At 40.6% G+C, this 24,348-nt stretch overlaps 2 protein-coding genes across 4 annotated transcripts in view; both read right to left on the reverse strand.

Moving 5' to 3' along the window:
* Positions 1–15,383, reverse strand: part of rab3gap1 (RAB3 GTPase activating protein subunit 1) — a 30,007-nt gene extending 14,624 nt beyond the window's left edge. For 2 of the 3 annotated variants that reach the window (XM_034227513.1, XM_034227512.1), the window contains exons 1-14: positions 15,303–15,383; positions 15,120–15,175; positions 13,309–13,387; positions 13,080–13,212; positions 11,741–11,819; positions 10,874–10,993; positions 10,527–10,692; positions 9,121–9,220; positions 8,077–8,158; positions 4,058–4,126; positions 3,804–3,877; positions 2,681–2,773; positions 2,421–2,593; positions 491–598 (exon numbers count right to left, since the gene is read on the reverse strand). In XM_034227513.1, the coding sequence (XP_034083404.1) occupies positions 491–598; positions 2,421–2,593; positions 2,681–2,773; positions 3,804–3,877; positions 4,058–4,126; positions 8,077–8,158; positions 9,121–9,220; positions 10,527–10,692; positions 10,874–10,993; positions 11,741–11,819; positions 13,080–13,212; positions 13,309–13,387; positions 15,120–15,175; positions 15,303–15,320 (1,350 nt within the window). In that variant the 5' untranslated portion in view covers positions 15,321–15,383. Of the gene's footprint in view, positions 1–490; positions 599–2,420; positions 2,594–2,680; positions 2,774–3,803; positions 3,878–4,057; positions 4,127–8,076; positions 8,159–9,120; positions 9,221–10,526; positions 10,693–10,873; positions 10,994–11,740; positions 11,820–13,079; positions 13,213–13,262; positions 13,388–15,119; positions 15,176–15,302 lie in introns of those variants that run through there. The other variant, XM_034227514.1, reaches the window with a different exon arrangement.
* A 2,513-nt stretch (positions 15,384–17,896) lies between these two features.
* Positions 17,897–24,348, reverse strand: part of fasn (fatty acid synthase) — a 45,382-nt gene continuing 38,930 nt past the window's right edge. Inside the window, exons 35-42 of the mRNA XM_034227481.1 lie at positions 24,097–24,188; positions 23,613–24,007; positions 22,816–23,007; positions 22,483–22,710; positions 21,641–21,852; positions 21,407–21,505; positions 21,010–21,261; positions 17,897–20,641 (exon numbers count right to left, since the gene is read on the reverse strand). Of these exons, the coding sequence (XP_034083372.1) occupies positions 20,501–20,641; positions 21,010–21,261; positions 21,407–21,505; positions 21,641–21,852; positions 22,483–22,710; positions 22,816–23,007; positions 23,613–24,007; positions 24,097–24,188 (1,611 nt within the window). The 3' untranslated portion in view covers positions 17,897–20,500. The remainder of the gene's footprint in view (positions 20,642–21,009; positions 21,262–21,406; positions 21,506–21,640; positions 21,853–22,482; positions 22,711–22,815; positions 23,008–23,612; positions 24,008–24,096; positions 24,189–24,348) is intronic.

The following is a 24,348-nucleotide window of genomic DNA, read 5'->3' on the forward strand; positions in this document are numbered from 1 at the left end:
TGAAGAAGTTTAAGTAAGAATGTGCAATACAAGAAAATATATATATATATTTAAAATATTTATTTTTACAGAAAATTAAGTGATTAACATAAACACAGGAAATTTGAGTAAAATGGTCAAATCAAATAGAATACAAATATCTACATAACACATTGAGAAAACAGATGAACATGCATATTAGATTATGAAAAGTGAATAAGAACATGAAATATTAAAAGAGAAAAACTAAAAGCTACCTTTAAACTTTGTCTTAACACATTGAATACAACTATCAGAAATGTTCCAACACAACCGTGGAACCTCTTGTTTAATGAAACAGAACTATGAATGATATAGTTACATTGCAATGGTAATTATGTTGGTTGCAAAATTACTTTTCCAAAAGTTTTGCTCTGGCCATTTATGAGTTTTTCATTTCTGAAACGATATTGTGTTTGATATGTTTGATATCAAGGTAAAAAGGTTTGTGGTTCTCCACCAACACACATACATAGTCTGGAGTTTTCTCCTGCTCTGCTGTCCCACTGGTGTTGGTCGGGGCAGTTCTATTCCTGCTGCTCTCTGAGGACTTCTCCACAGCTGCATCTGGGAAGAGATACTGACACAAGAAACACACAATAGAAAAGTGAAATTCAATTATGACGGTATGTAAACCCATCCAGCAGTGTCAACACTGCGATCAGAATGAACATGAAGTGAATGTGGCAGTGTGCTTAATAATGTACTTTATTGGTCCCTTTGGGGAAATAGGGAACATTCTAGTTGTAAATACAGAACTAGGCCATAGAAAGATGCAAGTTGACACGAAGATGAGGATTTTTCAAGGTCATTTTTATTCCAGAGAGATCCCAGAGTACTCATGTAGAGCCTAAGCAGTCTCAGGTGTGGGGGTTATATCAGGGGAGGGGTCTGATTCAGTCATAGGGTGGGATCTTGCTCGGTTACAGGAGGAGGTCTAGGGGCTTGGATTGACGTATGGGCCAGCCCTGTCTTGAGAACAAATACTGCACCCTGTGTGTTTTCCTTTTGGCAAAGGCTCAAAACACTTCTACTTGAAAATATCTTAACTTTACAAAATATTTTTCGGGGCCAGTGTAGCCTTTATGTTTAAGAAAATATGTTCCTAGGCCCATACCTTTGACCCAGTTTATCACTTCTTTCTATTCCCCTCGCACTCTCTGTGAGAGAGTCGTTGTGTGTCCTTATTCCTGCCTGTGTCCTCAGGCATAGAGGTGTTTTAGTTGTTTGTTATGTCTTGTCTGGGGGTAGAGATCTTCAGAATTGGTTAGGCAGGAGCTGTGTCGCTTCGTGGCTGCAGCAAATGTCACTTCTCTGACCGTAACTTCAAAGAAATCTTCAGTGTTTGCTGTACGAGCTCTCCCGTGTGTTATTGTCTTTCCACTCCTTGCTCCAGAAGTTTCCATTTCACTTTATAATAGGGAACTGGAAAGGTGGAGGTAGAGGGGATGACGTGTTAAGGAACCACAGGCCGTATTCAAACCTGCATCTGCCACAGCAGGGACTGAGGCCCAGCACACGGCTGCCTGCTCTACCAGGTGAGCTGTGGACGGGCTCACTGTTGTCTTTAAAGCTGTGCGCTCTTTACCACTATCAGATTGAGCTATTCATACAATGTATGAGGTCAAGCCTGCTCTGGTTGGTGCTCCTAGAGCTTGTAGTCAAACACAAATATATCAGCACTAACAGATCATAAAAAGCAGAGGGGCGATGCCGGACAACACTAGTTACAGTTGTCATGATACCGTTGTCACAGAAACAATTAAATATGCTGGAAGAACTTCGATGAGGCTTTCCTCTGTTATTGTTAATAATCCATTTATTTTACATCATCAATTATTTAAATAGATAATGATGAAAGCATTTTTTGTTTTCGTCTTGAGAATAGCTGTTTAATCAAGGCATTCATATAGTAAAGAGTACTCCATTCAGCTCTGCCTCACTGCATTTCAATATTTAAATATGAATTAAAACAATGTATAATGTATATATTTCCTATGTTTATCATTTCTTTTGGTAGTACTGTTTTTCTACTTTTTTCTATATTTAAAATGTATACATTTTATGTTGATGTTTATTTGTATTAATAATAATAATAATAAGTTGATTTCTTATAGTGTCTTTTGAACACTGCTGTAACAAGTCTTGCCCCTGATTAGGATCAATAAACTAAATCTAACAGATTCCAAAATAGAGATGTTACTTGTTTGTGTTTATGCTGTAATGTTATATCACTAGCCATTGAAGCAAGTAGCAGCTCCACAAGTGAATGGAAGCTGCAATGATGAATAGAAACATAGAACATCATTCAAAATATAAGGTATATAGTGAATCATTTGTTTGCAAGTAGCACTGTTTGTTTGTAATAATATTACGAGCTCTATTGTCCTAATGAACCTTACCAGGAGGACGGAGTTGAGCACATCAGTTTTGAGCGGGGACTCGTCGGTGTGGCGGTGGCGGCGGATGTGTTTCCGGGCGCTGTGCACTATGTTGGAGACGGACAGTTTGGAGATGGGGACGGCTGCGGCCGGCTCCGTCAGCTTGGATAAAGCTGAGCTAATGTCGCTGTTCTCTGCAGGGGGGGGGGGGGGGGCAGCAGCTGTTAGTAATCACACCCAGCAGTTACCATAATGCTATCAATTCCAGACAGGGACCTGACCTTTGCCCTCCTCTTCAGGCATTCCTCTCCCAAGAACCTCTTCTGTGGACTCCTTTCTGCCGCACAGCTTAAAGAACTCTGTCAGGAAGTCACCTGCAAGGGAGGGTGACATTCATAACAATGTATGACATGTATCTAGGGCTTTTCACAGTGCTCATAGAAAATACAGAAAATAAAGAAAATGACAACAAAAGAAAAGAAATACATACGATGAGTGCTTCCTTTTTACACTAATTATACTAATCAAGATATTTGTTTTAAGTAAGGCAACCCATAATAGTGTAAGCACCCTCACATACAGAGCTAAGAGTAAGCCAGACTCAGCTGCATGGGGCAAATGAGCCCTGATCAAAGAACATAGGCTGAAGAGTCATCAATAATTGTCCCCTTTATTTATTTATTTGTAATTCTAAGTTGCTGGAACTGGATACAGACGTTTATTTTTATTTTTATGAAAGCTTGTTTATGTCAGAGGTTGCGCTAGACTTTTTCGCTGCCCAGACAGGATCGTAACATTTCCGTCAAAATCCAGTATTACCCGTCGGCCTTTAGAATAGACTGTGTATACAGTATATATATGCCTTTACACAACTCTGACGAGGGCGGGGGCGAGAGAGCACGATCGTGAACTGTCAACCGGGTGGGGGGGAAAGAACATGCTTGTGAACTGTCAACGGAGGGGGGGTGCGCATGCTCGTGAACGGTTAGCGCCGTACAATGATTTGTACGGCAAAGTTAGGTTTGGAAACGGTATCATTTCCTTTTGGGCGGGCATGCATAACACGGCATAACACCGTTTAGAAAATATTCGGTTAACACGACCTCTGGTTTATGCAGATTGCATTTGGCACTTTTGGTTTAATTTCACCTGGTCTTTCTTTAGCAATTGTCTTCCAACAGCTTGGAAGAGTAGGTTTAAGGCACACTGTAATAGCTCAAATCTTGAACTTAAATTGTACTTGTAGAGCAGGAAGTTGATTTGAAAAAACGGCAGAACCGGCTATATAAGCATAATTGGTGGCTGGTAAGATATTTACTAAGAAAATGACAGAGAAGGCGAAAGGAAAGAAAAATAGCCATATTTAAGTAAAAATGTTGATTGTGCAGAAAGGGATGATCTTACCCAGTAAACACTGAGGATTGTCAGCTGTTCTGACCCGGACTGACCAATGAGGAGCTTGGAGAGGGTCAAGGTCACTTCAGAGGTAAACAAACAGAGAGAGCATATTGATTATTGGTCACTGATAAGAACACCTGCCACCACAACTCATTCATCTCATTCTAACATCTCCGCCCCTGTTAATTAGTGTTAGACATTTGTTCTCTCATTATTAGAGGACACAGAGACCGCCCCCATAGAGACACCAGGAAACTCACCTGTAAACATCGTTATCCACAACTATGCCCTCCGCCAGGTGAGGCCAGGTGGTCGCAAGGTGAAGCTCACTAAAACATTAGAAAACAGGGACAGAAATGTATTATATAAATGTTTTAGCACAAAAGAAAAAAACATTTTCTTTAAAATCAACTGTTTTAAGTAAAGCTACAAATATATGCATATAAAATAGCAATAGAGAAACACATAAGCAAACAGAACCAAAAATAATAATTCCACAGTGACCTCCCCAGCTAGCATCAAGAGGACATAAAACATAAAATACTGAGTGTCATTTCTATGTAATAAAGTTCTCACATGCACTACACACATGCACTAGTGACAGTGTACTGTACTGTAGTGACAGTGTACTGTACTGTAGTGACAGTGTACACTACAGTAGTGACAGTGTGCTGTACTGTAGTGACAGTGTGCTGTACAGTAGTGACAGTGTGCTGTACTGTAGTGACAGTGTGCTGTACTGTAGTGACAGTGTACTGTAGTGACAGTGTGCTGTACAGTAGTGACAGTGTGCTGTACTGTAGTGACAGTGTGCTGTAGTGACAGTGTGCTGTACTGTAGTGACAGTGTGCTGTACTGTAGTGACAGTGTGCTGTACAGTAGTGACAGTGTGCTGTACTGTAGTGACAGTGTGCTGTACTGTAGTGACAGTGTGCTGTAGTGACAGTGTACAGTAGTGACAGTGTGCTGTACAGTAGTGACAGTGTGCTGTACAGTAGTGACAGTGTGCTGTAGTGACAGTGTGCTGTACAGTAGTGACAGTGTGCTGTACAGTAGTGACAGTGTGCTGTACAGTAGTGACAGTGTGCTGTAGTGACAGTGTGCTGTACTGTAGTGACAGTGTGCTGTACAGTAGTGACAGTGTGCTGTACAGTAGTGACAGTGTGCTGTACAGTAGTGACAGTGTGCTGTACAGTAGTGACAGTGTGCTGTACAGTAGTGACAGTGTGCTGTAGTGACAGTGTGCTGTACTGTAGTGACAGTGTGCTGTAGTGACAGTGTGCTGTACTGTAGTGACAGTGTGCTGTAGTGACAGTGTGCTGTACTGTAGTGACAGTGTGCTGTAGTGACAGTGTGCTGTAGTGACATTGTGCTGTACTGTAGTGACAGTGTGCTGTACAGTAGTGACAGTGTGCTGTAGTGACAGTGTACTGTAGTGACTAGGGATGTAACGATATACCGAATATCGCGTTAAATAAACGTCCCAATACCGTCGTGAGAATGACAAAATCTACCGCGATTTTTTTTTTTTAAATTACTTTTTTCTTTTAAACACTTTTTTTTGTTTTAAACCTTTATTTAACCAGATGGTCCCATTGAGATCATTGATCTCTTTTTCAAGGGAGACCTGTCCAACATGGCAGCAAGTAGGTTACAACATGAACATAAAACAACAGAACACAAAAGGACATGGTATTTACAGTGCTACATGTACACACCTAGAGATATTGACAAGTACCAACAGTATATTTATAACTCTGTCAATAAGCCTCACCTTCTTGGCAAACACTGTATTGTTTTTGAAGTGGTGGAGAGACAATGCACAGTTTGACCCACTGCTGTCACCCATGGCCAAAGCATATCTCTCCGTCCCACTGAGGTGGCGTTAGACTTTTTCGCTGTCCGTCATTTTGACAGACAGGATCGTAAAATGTCCGTCATAATCCCTTATTACCCGTCGGGTCTGAACAGTTCACGAGAGAGCACGCTCGTGAACTGTCAACGGGGGGGGGGGGGGGGGGGGGGGCGGTGTTATGCCGTGTGTGCATGCACCTCGCGGGAGCACACAAAACCTACCAGACATGTGTTGATCTGTACGGCAAAGTACGGTTTGGAAACTATATCATTTCCTTTTGGAGGGCATGCATAACACGGCATAACACCAGAGCCTCGCTGCGGGTAAACGTTGGCACTGTTCCGAGTTTGTTCTAATCTGTCAAAATGACAGACTGCTTTCAGATTTTTCCGTCATTGATAAATAAAATATTCTGTTAACGCGACCACTGCTGTCCCAGCAACACCAGTACCAAGCGAGAGAGTTTTTTCCAGAGCAGGGGATATTGTAAATGCCTAAACATCCCAGCTTATAAATACCTGGAAATGTGGACATTCTCATATTCCTAAAAACCTGTCTGATGATGCTGAGTGAGTGATTTAGTGAGTTTGAGTTGAGTTACTTGAAAAACTAAAGTGAAACTTGATTTATTTTATTGCAGGGTCTGATTATTAAATGTCCTTGTTTATTTGTGAGATGCAGTGGCACAAAGAAAATGCCAACTTTGTTTGGTAGTACTATAGGTACAAAAACACTGGTTTTCTTGTTCCAGTCTGTTACTGTCACTTTGTTTTTGACACTTTCAAATACTGCTATCCTACTAAAATGCTGTACAAATCAGATTTATTATGTAATAAAGAAACATTTTCCGAGCAAAAAAAAAAAATTGGAATTTTTTTCTTTTTTCTTTATTATTCAATATCGCGATAAATACCGTACCGTGAGTTTTTGGTATCGTTACATCCCTAGTAGTGACAGTGTGCTGTACTGTAGTGACAGTGTACAGTAGTGACAGTGTGCTGTACAGTAGTGACAGTGTACAGTAGTGACAGTGTGCTGTACTGTAGTGACAGTGTACAGTAGTGACAGTGTGCTGTACAGTAGTGACAGTGTACAGTAGTGACAGTGTGCTGTACTGTAGTGACAGTGTGCTGTACTGTAGTGACAATGTGCTGTACTGTAGTGACAGTGTGCTGTAGTGACAGTGTGCTGTAGTGACAGTGTGCTGTACTGTAGTGACAGTGTGCTGTAGTGACAGTGTGCTGTACAGTAGTGACAGTGTGCTGTACTGTAGTGACAGTGTGCTGTAGTGACAGTGTGCTGTACTGTAGTGACAGTGTGCTGTAGTGACAGTGTGCTGTACAGTAGTGACAGTGTGCTGTACAGTAGTGACAGTGTGCTGTAGTGACAGTGTGCTGTACTGTAGTGACAGTGTGCTGTACAGTAGTGACAGTGTGCTGTAGTGACAGTGTGCTGTACTGTAGTGACAGTGTGCTGTACTGTAGTGACAGTGTACACTACAGTAGTGACAGTGTGCTGTACAGTAGTGACAGTGTGCTGTAGTGACAGTGTGCTGTAGTGACAGTGTGCTGTACTGTAGTGACAGTGTACTGTAATGACAGTGTGCTGTAGTGACAGTGTGCTGTACAGTAGTGACAGTGTGCTGTAGTGACAGTGTACTGTAGTGACAGTGTGCTGTACTGTAGTGACAGTGTGCTGTAGTGACAGTGTGCTGTACTGTAGTGACAGTGTGCTGTACAGTAGTGACAGTGTGCTGTAGTGACAGTGTGCTGTACTGTAGTGACAGTGTGCTGTACAGTAGTGACAGTGTGCTGTAGTGACAGTGTGCTGTAGTGACAGTGTGCTGTACTGTAGTGACAGTGTGCTGTACTGTAGTGACAGTGTGCTGTACAGTAGTGACAGTGTGCTGTAGTGACAGTGTGCTGTAGTGACAGTGTGCTGTAGTGACAGTGTGCTGTACTGTAGTGACAGTGTGCTGTAGTGACAGTGTGCTGTAGTGACAGTGTGCTGTAGTGACAGTGTGCTGTACTGTAGTGACAGTGTGCTGTAGTGACAGTGTGCTGTAGTGACAGTGTACTGTAGTGACAGTGTACAGTAGTGACAGTGTACAGTAGTGACAGTGTGCTGTACAGTAGTGACAGTGTGCTGTACTGTAGTGACAGTGTGCTGTAGTGACAGTGTACTGTAGTGACAGTGTGCTGTACTGTAGTGACAGTGTACTGTACTGTAGTGACAGTGTACTGTAGTGACAGTGTGCTGTACTGTAGTGACAGTGTGCTGTAGTGACAGTGTGCTGTAATGACAGTGTGCTGTGCTGTAGTGACAGTGTGCTGTACTGTAGTGACAGTGTACTGTAGTGACAGTGTGCTGTACTGTAGTGACAGTGTACTGTACAGTGAGCATATAGAGTTCACATGTATTTACCGTATTGGCTCCTCACAGGCTCCAAATGGAAGCTTCCCAAACTCCACCCCTCCCACCTCACCCCCCAGGAGTGTGTCGAAGTCTGCCAGAGAGCCAAACAAAACACACAACAATATATATTTGAATATCAAGGAGTTAATACTGCACATCAATGTGTAGTCACTTTGGACACTATTTAATGATGATTACTGCAATAACACAATGGTTTGAATCTATTATTGTTATATTGTATCTGGAATTGTTGTACTGTGATATCAGGAGAGCCATTGTACAAACCTGCATTACATCTACATGTGAAATTATTTGTTAATAATAATAAAGCTTTATTTATATAGCACTTTTCATACAACACATGGAGCTCAAAGTGCTTTACAAAATGACACATCACAAGTTAAAAATAAAAAGGAAATCCCCTCAGATGATTTGTTCATACTTTAACAGGTACATGCAGCAACATATAACATGTTATCAGGTTAATAGACTCAAGGAGCTCAAAGGTATGATCATACAAAGAAATAATGATTTCTCTCCGACAGATAAGAGACAAGACAATTGAATCGATGCAACACTATAACATATAAAACCCCATAAAACTAAGTGTACAGAAATACAAATACAAAGATAATAGTAATAATAATGCAATAATTCTAATAAAGGTTAAATGATTAAGATATAAAAAGAACAATGTAAAAATAAATAATGCTATTGAAAAATGTTATATTAATAAAATAAGATAAAATCCTTTAAGACCTATAAAATAAATGCAACAGTATAGAGTTGATCATAGAGATGATATCATCATCATCGGCCCCCCATCCCGTACCAAAACCATCCAGAATTTCAACTTCACCATTGACAGCAACACTCTATCTCCCCCAAAAAATAAATCTATTATTGTTAGGTAGGTAAATAATAAAGACTAAAAGAACATTTCAAGTGGGGAGTTGCTAATGAAAAGTGAATCTAAGAAGAGTGTCTTTAAACATGTCCACTGAGTTGGCCTCTCTGATAATGTGTTTCTAAATCCTCCCATGTATGGAGTACCTGGAGGCTGCTGAGGCCAGGCGTGCTGCTGCCAGTCCTGCAGGATGTACGTGAAGCGGATAGCGATGTTGATCGGAGGCAGAGGGGACAGGTTACAACCCTGAGGAGGAAATAAATCAATAGAAAAAGGTACACAATGAATTAGTCCTTTCTGACAAAACTGTTCCAGGAACTTTGGAACCAGGGCTGCACAATATACCCTGTCAGCATGGACATTGCAAAGTGCGCATGTCTAATAAAAGACATATTACACGATAATTCCATTCTATGAAAAAACAGAAAACATTTACCATGTGTTACCTGTCCGACTAATTATTTATTATTACAATGATTTGTTCTGTCTGTATGACATGCAATTGTTTTACTTTGGATAGAGCATATTCAAAATATTTTCCACTCCTTGATTACTGCTGATATTGCTATGTGGAACCAATCAGATGACAGCCGTATATAGCAGCGCAGTCAAGTGTTGGGAGGTAACCATAGAAACTAACTATCTGTTGCTCCACGTCCCACCAGGCAGTGAGAAAAGAGCAAACTGCGTATAATGTGACGGCAGCTTTACTCAGATTGAAGGGTTCTTGATGACACAAAATTGACACGAGGTGGTGTGTTAAGCCAACTATGTGATTTATAGTCATTTCTCGTACCAGCTTTAAAGGTTTTCTGTTACCCCTGATTGGGTGCTCACTTGTTAGAAGAAGCCTCACTTGCAAGTGAATTACACAGTGCAAGCATATTTCTATTTTATTTTAATTCACGGACAATTTCTTATCAACATGCTTGAGACGAAGATAAATCCCAAATTGGGATCAATAAAGTATATTTAACCTCATTTTATCTTATTAAAGATTTTCAATAGATCTATTTTTTACGACTATTGCCTCACTCATCATTCTCTAGACAGCTTCTTATTTAAAGTTGCATTGTATGGATCACATTTTGTTGCCATAACTCCACAAACAATCAAACATGTTTTACAAATGCCCTAAGATTCATTGACAAACTCAATGTGGTTTGCAAATACAAAAACGAATGCTTGTTTTGCAAATAGGAACAGCATAGGTATTGCCTAATTGCCTAAGTATACTCAAATATATTCAACAAGTACAAAGAAATAAAACAAAATATTACGATTTTTCCACAAATTGTCTTTGTAGGATTTATGTTTTTGTACTTGGAGAATATATTTGTTAACAAACCAAAATGCATTAGTTTGTAGATGGTGTTTTGGGTTTGTTAGTGAATCATAGGGCATTTGTAAAACATGTTTAGTTTGTTTGTGGAGTTATGGCAGGAAATGAGCTCCATGGCAACGACACCATTCATACATAATCCTTGAAGAGAGCTACTGTAAGTTAAAGCTGGGTGAGACATCAGATTTGTTTCTAGTGTGTTCCACTTACTATCTTAGCCTTGAAGATGTCCAGCAGGCCTGACAGGTGGTTGTACTGACTCGGCACTTTGCGAAGGTGGACCATCTCAAAGTCTGTGCGCACCCCCGGCCCCTGGCACTCTCCAGCATACACCCGCCTCCACTTCTGCTGGATCTGCACGAACATGGGCACCTGGCTGAGAGAGGCGGAGGAAGAGGAGCAGGCGTTACTTTCAAGAATTCAATGTGTTCCATCTCTTGGAACAACAACGTTGATTTAGCTGCTTTGCCCTCGTTGGACTAACACAAAACACAGCCAGAATATTTATAAGGGGCTCTTTTCACCTGTGTTTGTCTATAGAGATGAGGGGGACTCACCAGCCGCTGTTGGCCAGAGCGATGGACACGGAGCTGTGCAGCAGGTTGCATTTGGACTCACTGATGATGGCCTCACAGTTAGTTCCTGGAGTGATGACCACAAACTCTCTGATGCCGTACCTGAGAGAGGAGACAAAGATACAGCAGGACACAGGTATCAGTTTCATAGACTTCTCCACTGCCATCTTTCCCCATCTGGTCCACTATCGGTCAGTGTGCATTTTAGAAGCCTGGTTTAAGCTTATATTACATAGAAGTTTGCGACAGACAATATGTAGACTTTCTACCATAGTTGACATATCAATCCCACCAAATGATGTTGTTTTGCCGAGACTTTAATCCAAAGCAAAGGACATACATTTCAATGCCGTAAACAGGCCTACACAGCAATCTGGTGTTAAGTATCTTGCCCAAGGACACTTCAACATGTTGACTGGGGATCAAACCCCTGACCCTTTGATTGTTAAATGCCCATTTACCCATATCAGCCTCATAGCTGTGATAAAACCATAATAATGATGATATGGGGCCTCCTGGTAGCTGGATGGTTTGAGGTTACATTCTACTTTCTGTGAGGCAACATTATGACAAGTAAAAAATGCCATTACAAATGAAAATGTGTACTCCCTCAAGTCAATTTGATCAATGTTGGCTGTTAGACAGGAACATGACTTCCCCATTATTAATTGTGTTTACAAATCTCTGAACAGTTATCTGCTATCAATGAGGTATGCCTTCATTCAAAAAGTAAGTGAGCCTCTGTAACTTGAAATAGATTAAAGTGTGTACAGCTGAGTAGTTAACTGTAATTTTCAGACATACTTGACAGGGAACAGAAATAAAAACATAATAAAAGCTGGAACTCACCATCGGACCAGGCAGTGAGCTCGGGGGGGGAAGTCGTTGTTCATACACAGAAGGTCCTGCATGGCCAGGGGGAAGGAGTCTACACACAACAACCAGAGTTAGACAAAGACTTACTGTGATGGGGAGGAACGTGTCCACATTCACTATGATAACAGCATAAGGGAATTAAGACATGTGGCCATTATAATGGCGTGTGGGAAACATGGGGAATATATAAAGAATATATGATAAAAGACAAATGAAGATCTTCTCCTTATTAAACTCCATTATAATTGTTTAACAAGCAGTACTATTGATTCAAGTTTATTTGGACTTTTCTTATACACTTTTACTGCCTTTTTGAACTTTTAGGACTCAATAGGTTTTTGTCCAGAAGAGATTGAAGAAATACATTATGTTTTTTCCAATGTCTTTAGGCCTAAGCTTTATGCCTACTCTATGGAAAGGGGATATGCAAAAAGCACACACACAACTGTACAACATCAAGTTAACGTGCAACTACTAACACCTTGCTTTTTACTCATCAGGTAAACAACATATTATGGGACATTAAGGTCGCATTCACACCTGCCTTGTTTAGTCCGGTTGAATCCCTGGTGCGTTTAGCCGCTTGGTGCGGTTCATTTGGGTCGGTGTGAACGCAGTCCGAGACCTTTGAAGTGAACTAAACAACCGGACTCTGGTCTGCTAAAATAGGTGGTCTCGGAGCGCTTGCTTGCGAACTCTGGAGCGGTTCATTGCTGGTGTGAACGCAGTACGCACCAAAACATAGGAAGCGTAGTATTTACGTGTCACAAGAACGCTGATACCTTCTAAATCTTTAGTGAAAGAGTCTTTCAAGACATCCGTGGTTGTTTAGTTAAAGAGTGAAGCAGAATGAAGTGTTGAACAATGTCGTGTAAAGTACAAATGCTCCGTCAGCTACATAAAAGTAAGAACACCTGTCGTCGGTGAAACGCCCCTCCTTACTGCAGAACGCCTCTCATTATGTTATAATGTTTTTTAACGGACGTTGTCTGATTATATAATCATATGTTTCTGTTGATCTCCAGATTAACAGCAGCATGAGAATAACCTGCCGAAAGTGCCGATGCTCCATGGCGGAGGCTCCGGTAGAAATTGCCGGGATTTGCGTTTTTACCCCCTTAATGTCTGACCAATGGTTGAACAGCATTTCCGTGCACATGACTTGTGTTTAAAGTTTACAGTCCGTTTGAGTTTTGCCCGTGTGAACGCAAACCGAACCTTCTGAAAAATGAAACAATGTAACAAACTGTGGTCTGGTGCGCACCTGAGAGAGGACTATTAGGTGTGAACGCGACCTCAGAGATAAGTGTACCTTCCTCCAGCTTGTCCTTCCCATTGTCCTTCTCACACTCTTGTTTCAGGAAGTAATGAGTAATGTAGAACTTAAAGTCAGCAAAGTTGATATCCAGACACTTTTCCCCCCAGGTGCCAGAGGTGTATTCACCCTGTGTTCAAACAAAACAGAATGAGACATGAGTAAAGGTGAAGAACCTACTGGTGTTGATCATGTGAACATGTGAGGCTCATTGAGAGCAGCAGACCTTCTCTGGGTTCACACTCCCTGCAGAGAGGCCGATCAGCTTCCATTCATTCAGCACCTCCTCCACTCTGGACACAAACCTTTCAAAGGAGAGACGAGTTGAGCGGTCAGCGGCAGGCATTGGTTGGATATAAACAGTGCCCTACTGTATGTTGGCATGTAGAAATAAATGTTTGTCTGGACATGAGCTATCTTGGTATTAGTCAATTAGTCCATTGACAGATTGTCATCAATATAATGGCGCATACTACTAATCAATTAAATATTATAGAAAGCACAAAACCCATAACCCTTAAACCCATTCTCTGGCTCTATCTGATCAAATCTGAATAATGGCTGCTCTTCATCTTCACATTTTTTTAAGGGAAATATATTTGATTACCATCAATCTTAAGCCCAAAGTGCATTAAGAAGTACTAGTTTAGGCAAAAACTCCTCAGTGCCAGTACCTACTTAAGTACACTCTGTGCGCTCTATAGGTGGTCTGCTATCGATTTGGCAACAGGCTATTTCTTTGATATTATTTACAACACAATGTGAACATATTGTTCTAATTACACAGATCTTCAATTCCCAATAGAATGTCCTGATAGTGGCTCAGAGGCTTTCTGACCGGACCTACTATACATCTGTGAGGTGAGGATGCAGAGGTGAAGACAGCTCGTTGTTCTATAGTTACCTCCCCTGTTTTCATCTAAACAATGCGTACATTACACATTTGAAGGGCTTTATTTTGAAATATCCAATCAGAGTGTCCTGATATTGACTCATTGACATTCTGAAGAGATATGCAATCAATCTGAAGTGAAACCAGTGCCAGGCAACACGCCTTTTCCTTTGAATTATAATATACCATTGTCGTTATAAAATATCCTTTTCACGTGTCATTTTGTCACACTTACTGACATTAACAAATAAAGGTATAATTGCCAGAAACACCAGAGTTTAGCTTTTATTTTGAAGTCCCTTCATCCATGTTCCTATAGTAAACAGAGGTGGGAGAAGTACTCAGGTCTTGTACTAGAAGTACCAGAGTGTAGGAATACTCTGTGACAGTAAAAGTCCTGCATTCAAAATGTTCCTCAAGTGAAAGTATAAAAGTATTATCATCAAAATATAGTGAAAGTAGCGACAGTAAAAGTAGTCATTGTGCAGATTGGTCCATTTCAGAATAATATATATGATATGTTTTATAATGATTGATCATGAAAGTGTTCTCAAAGCTGGTGAAGGTGCAGCTAGTTTGAATGACTTTGCATACTGCAGGGTAGCTTGTGGATTTACTCCAGGTGGAACTAAAGTCTGATTCAACACTTGATTATATTTCACATCATTCATCCACATCTGTGAAGTAACTAAAGGTATTACATACATGTAGTGGAGTCAAAGTACACCATGTACCTCTGAACTGTAGTGGAGTAGAAGTACACAGTAGCATCACATATTCAAGTAAATTACAAGTATCTCAAAGTTGTACTTAAGTAGTACTTGAGTAAATGTACTTAGTTACCTCTGATAGTACCTACAATATACTCGAGCCGCAGAACGGGAGGAGGCTTCACAAACTTCACATGACTCTACATTATCATTGTAGCCTACACTAGCTCACTTCATGTTGATGTATAGCAGGGAGAATGCTAATAATGTTCGGCCTTCATTATGTACACTGGTAGCCTATTTGAAAACACGTTATTGACAATAAAACAGCAACATTTCCCCAACATAATAAGATAAACATGATGTTAATGATACCCCAGCAGCCATGGTATTACAACAGTTCTCGGTTCCTTCTGACATATCATGTTGTCTTACCGTTCCCACTCTGACGCGGTGGTGAAGTCGGTGATCTCAAACACCTCTGACTCAAGCTGCGAGAGAAACAAACGGGTTCATTTCATTTAAATACATATATATTATAATCTGGCCTAATGCAATACACACTTAGACAACAATGCTAATCCTTCTACATCGATTTATTTGACTAAAGAAACTCACATCACTGTCAGCAGCCATGTCGGTGTCGTGTTGTTGTTGACTTTTTCCGCCTTCGTCACGTCCTGTTTCTGTTTCTATTTCCGGCAGGCTAGACGCTACGTGGCGTTCACTGCCCCCTAGCGTAAGCAAATATAATCATACAATTCACCTCAGAGCTACATTTGGAGTAGTAATTTATTAAAAATACTTTTTTAAAGAATGTGCTCTACCATGGGATGGTAAAGATGGTAAATAGGTCTTCTTGTGAGCAGAAGGAATCGAGTTCCCATATATTCTAACAAAGGACTATTGTTTCCTTTTATTTTAATGCAGTCCCACTCAAAATGTCACCTTTAAACGCCTCCACCTAACTGTCTGAAATAATGACATTTGTTCCAAAAACTAAACTTAATAGGCTAAAACAATAGTTCAACACCATGGTTTATCCACGCCCAGTGTAATATCATGTTAGGCCTTACTGTCTGGGGAACACAGTCTCTTTGGTGTTTATAGCCTATTGAAAATACAATATTTTGATATCATTCATGAAATGTAGTGACCTTTCTGTTAACTGCAACCAGAGCCGGCCCGACCCATTAAGCGACATAAGCGGCCGCTTAGGGCCCCGCAGCCACTAACAGGCCCCCTAGCAACAACAACAAAAGAAAAAGAAAAAAAATCTCAGTACACCGTCGCCGTGATAAGTATGTTTAATTAATTGGGTTAATATGCCTAGATTACCTACTCTCAACGTCATGTATTATATTATTGAATCAATAATATAATACATTAACCGTGCTTTACCTGAACCTCATCATGACACTAGAGGACGACAGGATTGTAATTTCCCGGGTTCAGTGAATGCAACAGAGGCAAGACACCAGACCAACCAGAGAGTTGAATGGAAATACACATCTGTCTTATTGGCTGACAGGTACCTATCCTGTGAGCTCTGACACTGTTTAAAATAAACTGTCAGTCGGACTCAGAGTTTTTGAAGATGGACACAAGAAAACATTTTCTTAAAAAAGACGACAATTCTCAAGTGGTGGCTCACACAACAACCCCAGAGCCACCACTTGAGTCAGGCAAACAAGGTGTGTAAATGTCAGTAAACTTCCAAGTTATGCGAACATGTAAGCAAAGCATACATTACAGCTACGTTGACGTTACTTTGAATCGCGGGGGTAAGCTAAACCGTTAGCAAGTAGCTATAGCTAGCCAGATATATTAAATAAACACTTTGTCATACAATCTAAATGTAATGTTTTTTAGCATTACCTGGTGGTTTCAAAGAAAGCTCTCTGGAAAATGTTGACTGTTCGACATGAAGCTAGAAGCTACCTTACAGTACACAGTTGATCCTGAGTCCTGTCAGTTAAAGTGTTTCATAGTTAGCTTAGCTAAGAATCAACCTAGCACTGAAATATATAGATGTTATGTGACAGTATTTCTGAGAAAAAGTCAGCTGAAATGGTGGCATAGTTGCCACTGCCTGTCAACAGCATGTTGTGAACGTATTTGCAGCAGTAAATGTGGCTGTTTGGCCACTGACGTTGCCATAACAACACCTGCATTTAAATGTGCAACCTCTTTTTGAGACAGATTTTTGCAAAAAATTATAATTCTTCTGAATGATATTCCTATTGACAGCTAGTTTCTATGTGAACATTATGAGATGGACAGCCAGAGAATAAATGAAAAACAGTTATGAAATACTATATGACAAAACAAGAATATAGTTTAAGTGATTTGTAAAATATCCATAAAGAAAAATCTGTTTACAGTTCTGTTTTGTATGGGTGTTGAGATATGTATCCATAGATCTCTTCATTTTTCTCTCAAAGTGCACCAGATTGATGCTTTTAACTTCAATATTTAAAAAAAATAATCTTCCCGGGGGAGCATGGCCCCGGACCCCCCTTAGAAGAGGTTAGGTCCATAGTGTTTACATGGTTATTTATACAATATGTGTGCTTATGCTAACATCATAAGACAAAAGTTGGTTCCGTGTTGTGTGTAGTGAGAACATGCGGGGTGGGGCCCAAGCTCACGTAGGGCCCCCATAAGTCTAGGGCCGGCCCTGACTGCAACCTGTGACAGACTTTGTGTTACAATATACTCTGATAATGTAGATTCCACTCTAATCACTGCATGGCGCAGTTGCTCTGTCTACAGATTTAGTTTTAGATATTGCAATACATGTGTTCATTTTTTTAATTCATTTCATCTTAAGCTTCTTGATGAAAAACATAGAACACCCACATGACTGTAAGGATTGTGGATCAGTAGCCTCTAATACTAAACATTTAATAATCATAATAATAAAAAAAGAACTTAAAAAACATGGTTCTGGACACTAAATCGACCATATGTACATTCAAACAGACAAAATGTGACTTCATTCTACCATAGTGTAAATTGGAAAAGCTGATTAATACAGCATTTGTTCAATCTAGATGTGACCTGCACACACACAACATGTCCTTTGCTTTGCTAAGCTGTTTTCACAGTATACATTAACAGTAAGCCCTGTAGATTGTCCACACATCCACATATTCTTCATCTCCCTTTAACACATGTTGAATTTTTGGAAAAACACAAAATAGTCATACTTATTAGCGAGATGCTTTTATTAGTCATAACAAAAACAATACTGGAAATATTACAATAATATAAGAGATGAGCATACACTGTCTCTTCCTTCTCCTCTTCACAGCAATCACTCCCCACGTCTGCCTCCAGTCAGCGGACTCTTCATAGACCAGGTGGAGGTCTCAGAGGTCGCGCTGACTGCTGCGGGGGGGGGTCATGAAATTAAGTGAGGGTCATGGGAGTCAGAGACAGCTCTGAGAGGATAAGGCCTTCCAGCAAAGACCCCAGGAAAGAGGAGATCCCCCTACTAGATCAGTTGTGTCCCAATACAACAGCGGCCTTAGTAGTCATTCACAACCTAACAGCTGATTTAAGGAAAGACACAGCATTTAGTGACACATTAAGGTACCTATTCACTATTATACTGTAACAGTCACTAGTTTTGGCCCTCAGTAACACCTTGTGTTCACACAGAAGTCAATCAGTAACACGTTTGTAAGCTGAGAAAAAAGTGCCTGGACAGACCCTTTCACCTTATCAGATATTATTATTTCCTTGTTTGCTGATCAGTGTGTCCATTTCATAAACACTGCCTTATGAATCAAGGTAAGCCCCGTCACGAGTTATCCATCTTGTAACGCAGCATCTTCATTTCTACACATTGTTTTTAGTACTGCAGGATACAAATAATAACAGTTTGTTACAAACATTAATACCTATTTTTCATTAGTACCAGGGCATAAAAGTATTTAAGGGAAATTGATCAAAACAAATGAAAACAATCCCTTAAAAATAGACTGAATTTGAACGTGTTTTTTCAGCATGTCATGTCAGAACCATCTGTTTTACAAATCAGAATGGTTTATCAATATATTTTTGAAGTATTTAATGACTGTTAGCAACTGTATGCACTACATTAATACACATATTTAGTTTTAGGATGCTTTCCATCATTTGTTTGTAACCATTAACAACCTGCTTTGCATAAAAGCAAAACCTTATGAAACCAACAGCAACACTTTTAAAGTGATATGATTGCTACCTCTAACACAGGTAAACACATTTCTTTTGGACAAAATAAAATATAATAAATACAAAATAAAACAAAAAAAAGACTCCAAATGTCCAGATAACCAATACTATCAGGTCCTCTTTTGCCAGTCCACAAGTATTTCCTTTCCCATGGCAGTGTAACAGGGTCGTGTGTTTATACTGTTACTGAGCCTGCCTCTCATGCTATGCTAGGCTACATTCTTTTGTATAGTTGTTGTGATGTTAGAAGCACAGGTGTAACATGGTGTGTAAGACAATCTATTACCATTTAGACATGTTAATAACAAATGATTGAATGATATTTACTGGCATAGCTCCCTTATTTATTTCAATATATAATCAATAATGCCAAAAACGAATTCATCTAGCAATGAAGTGTACTGGTCATTCAAATACATGCAAATGCTCTTTACTGATACGTTTGTAACAGTCATTTGGGGGTCAATGTTATCTGGTCACAACAGGAGGACACTAGGATTAAGAAAGAAAGTCTTATAACCTGCTGAGCTACAACCAAAATACTTCTAGGCAGCCTTTAAACACACGTCTCTTTTGAACACACCATGTCCACACTGAGCTCTCCAGAGCCAGATGTTCTGAGTAACACGTTGATATGTGCATGATATTCATTGCAGCCTTGAACCTAACACTTGTGGCTTGATATAGATTCAATGTCTGGTCACTGAAAAACAAAGTAACAAAGGGATTGACCAATGAGCTCGTTACACATGCTTCTATTACTGTGAAACTCAGAAGCTAATAGCCATCCAATTCTCTGTATGGGAGACATTTAGAGGAAAATAAAAGAGTTCCTGAGATGCCAAATTATTTGTAAGTCCCTGGGAGACTGGTTCTATCTGAGCAGATGCTGTAGGAGCTGGTCTACTCACAGTTAAGATTTGCCAATTTCCTCCAAAGAAATGGTAAGAAATGGGACACTTAAGTATTTATGTGTCTGCCTGCTTTGCTGTTAGCTACAGATACCTTTCTAAACTGCTCTCAGTTTGTCTTGCATTGAAGCCTGATAGCTTTGAGTATTGCTTGGTCATTTTATAAATAGATGGAAGGAGCCTGTACAAACATGTTATGTAATGAATGATTTCGTGTTGTGGAATTCATACTGCATACAATCCTAATGTTCTTGGATTCTGCTTTGAAACAAGCCTGTGTCAGTAGTTAGAAAAGTCGTTTTCTAATAACTTCCTAACTAGTTAGTTATTGGCCACTGTATAACTGGCTCATGATGAGAAATACAAATTGGGATTCCAGCTACAATCCAAAAAAACTTTGAATGAAATACAGTAACATAGGGAGACCTATCTTAGAATAGCTAAGGTATTAACTGACGGCACTATTTGACACACCCGACAGGAAGATAAGAGCTCTGATAGGTAAGAGAGTGAGTCCATTGCCTGCATTGATCAATGAGATTTGAGAAGGTGCATTAAGGTGCATTAGGGAATTTAGGGCAAAATGGCACAGGACTGAAACATGCTGTGTGTTACTCTAACGAGGTTAAAGGTTCACATCCTGAACTCACTGGAGTCAGACATGTTGGGAATGTTGTGGTGTTAGTATGCAGGTGGAGGTGTGGCTGGGGGGTCAGACAGGGAGCTGTGGATGATGGAGCTGATGGACTCCACCCCCTCCCCCTGCAGGAAGGAGCGGTGGTCTCCCTTGATGATGTGGACTGACAGCTTCCCATCACATACCTGGAGACACACACACAAACTGAATCAGTATCTGAGCAGAGACTTTCTGAGGGGGGGGGCTCGTCAACTAGCTATAAAGCTAAAGTGAAACATGAACATTCATTATTAATTAAAAAAAATAATATTCAGAGAAGAAGAAAAAAAAGGAAATAATGAAAATTTGAAATCTGTTATATTTAAATAATTTAAAAACAATGGCATTTGTGGTAAGAAAAAATAACAGTAAGAAGAAAATTATTAAATAATCATAATACAAATATTAATAATAGTAGAATAAGTAAAAGAAGAAAAAAAGGAAACAAGTAAAAATAAAAAAGGAAAAAAAATAGAAAAATGTGATTAAAAGAATAAATGATTATGGACATGACCTCTCTGAGCTTGTAGTCAGACCCAAGGTTCTGTTCGTACTCGCTGCTGGTTTTGGCTCGCAGTAACGTCACGTTGCCATGGAACTTTGTTGTGGGCACGTAGCCGTCAGCAGCCTTCAGCTTGTAGTAGAAGGTGGTGGCTGCGAAGTGCAGCAGCTCCCGGCTGATGTTCTTGTGGGCGGAGGTGATCAGGTCCACCGCCGTGCTGACCCGGGCCTCCAGGTCCGCCAGCGGGAGGAGGACCTCCAGGAGCTGCAGTGCAGAGGGACAGCCACGGTTATTTATAGAGCACATTTCAGCTATTCAAAGTGCTTTAAAAAACAACATAAAAAGGATTAAGGAAATACTTCAAAAGAAACACATTATTAGTTACATTCAAATGTCTGGGGCTGTGTACCTTGTTGTATGCGATGCCGGTGAACTGCTGGATGAAGGCACACAGGGCTTCAGTTTCAGCCTCAGATTCTTTGCCTGGGGTCAGCTTGGCCCTGTAACTCTGGAAACCAAACACTTAGTTAACATGACATCACCAACATACAGTTATTTTAAACTTTAAGATTTCCCCAAATGTGTAAATTGCTGTGTACTAAAATATCATCAGATTATGGTCATGTTGGCTCTTTTCTCTCACCTGGGTGTAAGCTGCCACATAAGAGTGTGATCCGTCGAACAGGAAGAGGTACTCCACAGGCAGGTTCAGGGTCTGAAGCTGGGAGCACATTTCAAACGCCACACAGGCCCCAAAGGAGTATCCAGCGATCCGATAGGGCCCGTCCGGCTGCACCTGTCTGATGCAGTCCACATAGAACGCTGCCAGAGACTGGATGCTGTCCAGAGGAGCGGCTGGGGGGGGGGGGAGAAACAAGTATGAGCTTGGTTTGAGGGAAAAACACCTACTAAATATGGGATTTTAGGGTGGTTAGCAGAGGTTCTCAGGTCTAAAATGAGATTGACAATAACAATATAGAACGTTTTTATCTGTATCTGGCTCTGAAAATAGCTTGAGGCAGCAGTTGCTAAGCCAATATGGAAAAGATTGGATATACTATAGGTCTGGGAACTTCTAAACCAGTTACTCGAAGAGCATTTCATTGAAACCATTATTTTCCCTTTGTCCTATATCTGTATTGTTATATCTAACCAATTTGAAACCAATGTTTAAATTGATTAAATTCATGTTTAAGGGCTATTATAGTCAGGGTTAGATTAGTTTTAGGGTACTTGGTTAGTGATTTTTAGCTTGTGAATGTTTCTGTATAATACATTAACTCTTTAATTCTAACAAGTGACATGTTGTAACTCTTTCATTCTAGGTGTGTTAGTATATTATAAATACTTTCTCTTTAGTGTCTGGGCCCCTATACTAAAGCTTGGATAGCTTGTTGGGATGTCCCATTCTACATATCTCCATCATGTCTTGTATTTTGAAGCTTTTTGTGAATAAGATGAATAGAATTGGTTAAAAAATAATACCTTTAGTGCACTGCAGGCCGTAACAGGGAATGCTGAGCTTGGAGGTGAGAGTCTTGAAGGCATGGATGGAGCCCTCGATAGGATGGACCAGGAACAGGGCCCTCTCCTGGCTCTGAACCTTGTTGAGGGGGGTCACCGTGGGGCCGTCGGGGTTCACCAACAGCTGGGTCAGATCAGACTCCAACAGAGCGTGAACACTTTCCCTCTTAGCTGCGGTGTTATGAGAGTCTGGAGATTAGGAAGTAGCAAAGACAGAACATTTATCAATAACAAAGAACTGGATTTAGACTGATCTCTCAGTGATGTTTAGTCATGATCTGATCTTACTATTACCATTTGTTCCGCTTGGCTTGCTGCTGGCCAGCTCTCGCAGCTTGTTGATGGTGATCTGGCGGATTTCCCTCATCGCCATGACGATGTCGTAGTCCCGCTCCAGAGTCTGGCGAACTTCAACACTCATCAAAGAGTCCAGGCCCAGGTCAGCCAGAGAGGCATCAGGGTTCAGGCTGCTCACATCCCGCACACCTGAGGGGGGGGGGGGGGGACAGTTAGGATCCTGCTTACTATGACTACAAAGAATTAGGGTAATGATTGCTTTTGGACCGATTTTTGGTTAAATGCCTTGAATAGAGAACATGTTTTAGGTTGGGTACTTTAACTCCTGTTAGCAGAACATTTTTGCTACACAATTCTACTTCAAGAAAAAAATGATTATTATTGATTATAGGTTTAAGGAAAAGTCATTTTATGGAAAAGTCATTTCTTTTCATTACATATAATTATTTCAACCCCTGTACATGACTTTGTGAAATCCTACCCTTGAGACTTAAAACGTATATTCATATTTTTAAAGGCATTTCGCAACATATTTATTATATACAGTATTTATATTTGAGATCATTATTTTTCAAGCTATGCTTTTTGGCCTCAGGCTTCTACTAACTTTGTTTTGTTGTATCATATCGTAAAAATATATAGTAAATAAAGACAGCTGAATGTCTTTTCAGCCATTGTTTTTCCATCTCAGAGCACGGTTATAATCAACTTTCAGGTTTGTTAAACTTGTTGATTTAACACAATTAACTCAACCTAACAATGAAAATGATTCGGTCATATAGAGTGTCCCTTACCCAGGATGTGTCCGACAGCATCCACCAGGTCTCTCTTGCTTCCCGCCTCACTCTTCACCACCGTCCTCTCCGCCAGCACGAAGCTGGACATCACCGGGCGCTGCTGGCACAGGAAGCGGTCCAGCACCTCCAGACAGGAAGTGATGCGCTGTGGGAGCGTGCCACCGATCACTGCGTCGTTGCCCCCCATGGTCTCCAGCACCACGCCCACATCGCCGATGGCTCCCCACTGAACAGCCAGTCCAGGTAAGCCATCGTGTTTGCGCTTCTCACACACACGCTCCATGGCCGAGTTGGCGTAACCGTAGTTACTCTGGCCAGCGTTGCCACGGCCGCAGCTGACGGAGGAGAAGGCCACGAAATGCTGCAGGTCTGGACAAGACTTTCTCGTCACTCTGGAGAGGAAATAAAGCTCATTAAGATCCAGAGAGAAGCAAAGGAAAGGTCTCTGATATTAGAAGAAGGATGGTTGAGTGTGTCTTACTTGTCCAGGTTTACGGTTCCATCATATTTAGGTTTGTTGACTTCGAGGAAAAGCTCAGGAGTCAGATTCTCCAACATGCCATCTTTCAACACCTGGTAATGACATAACAAACATGCAAAATAAGTTGAGATGAGATGTGAATTTAAATGTCGAAGTATTTTTAGATCAATAACACCAGAAAGGTTGGTTTTAACTGCGAGTTTGGATTAGACAGCAGTGCTAGCGTGAAATAAACACAGTTAAGAACTTCTG

The sequence above is a fragment of the Gymnodraco acuticeps genome, unplaced genomic scaffold, assembly GCF_902827175.1.
Source record: "Gymnodraco acuticeps unplaced genomic scaffold, fGymAcu1.1, whole genome shotgun sequence".
Lineage (NCBI taxonomy): Eukaryota > Metazoa > Chordata > Actinopteri > Perciformes > Bathydraconidae > Gymnodraco > Gymnodraco acuticeps.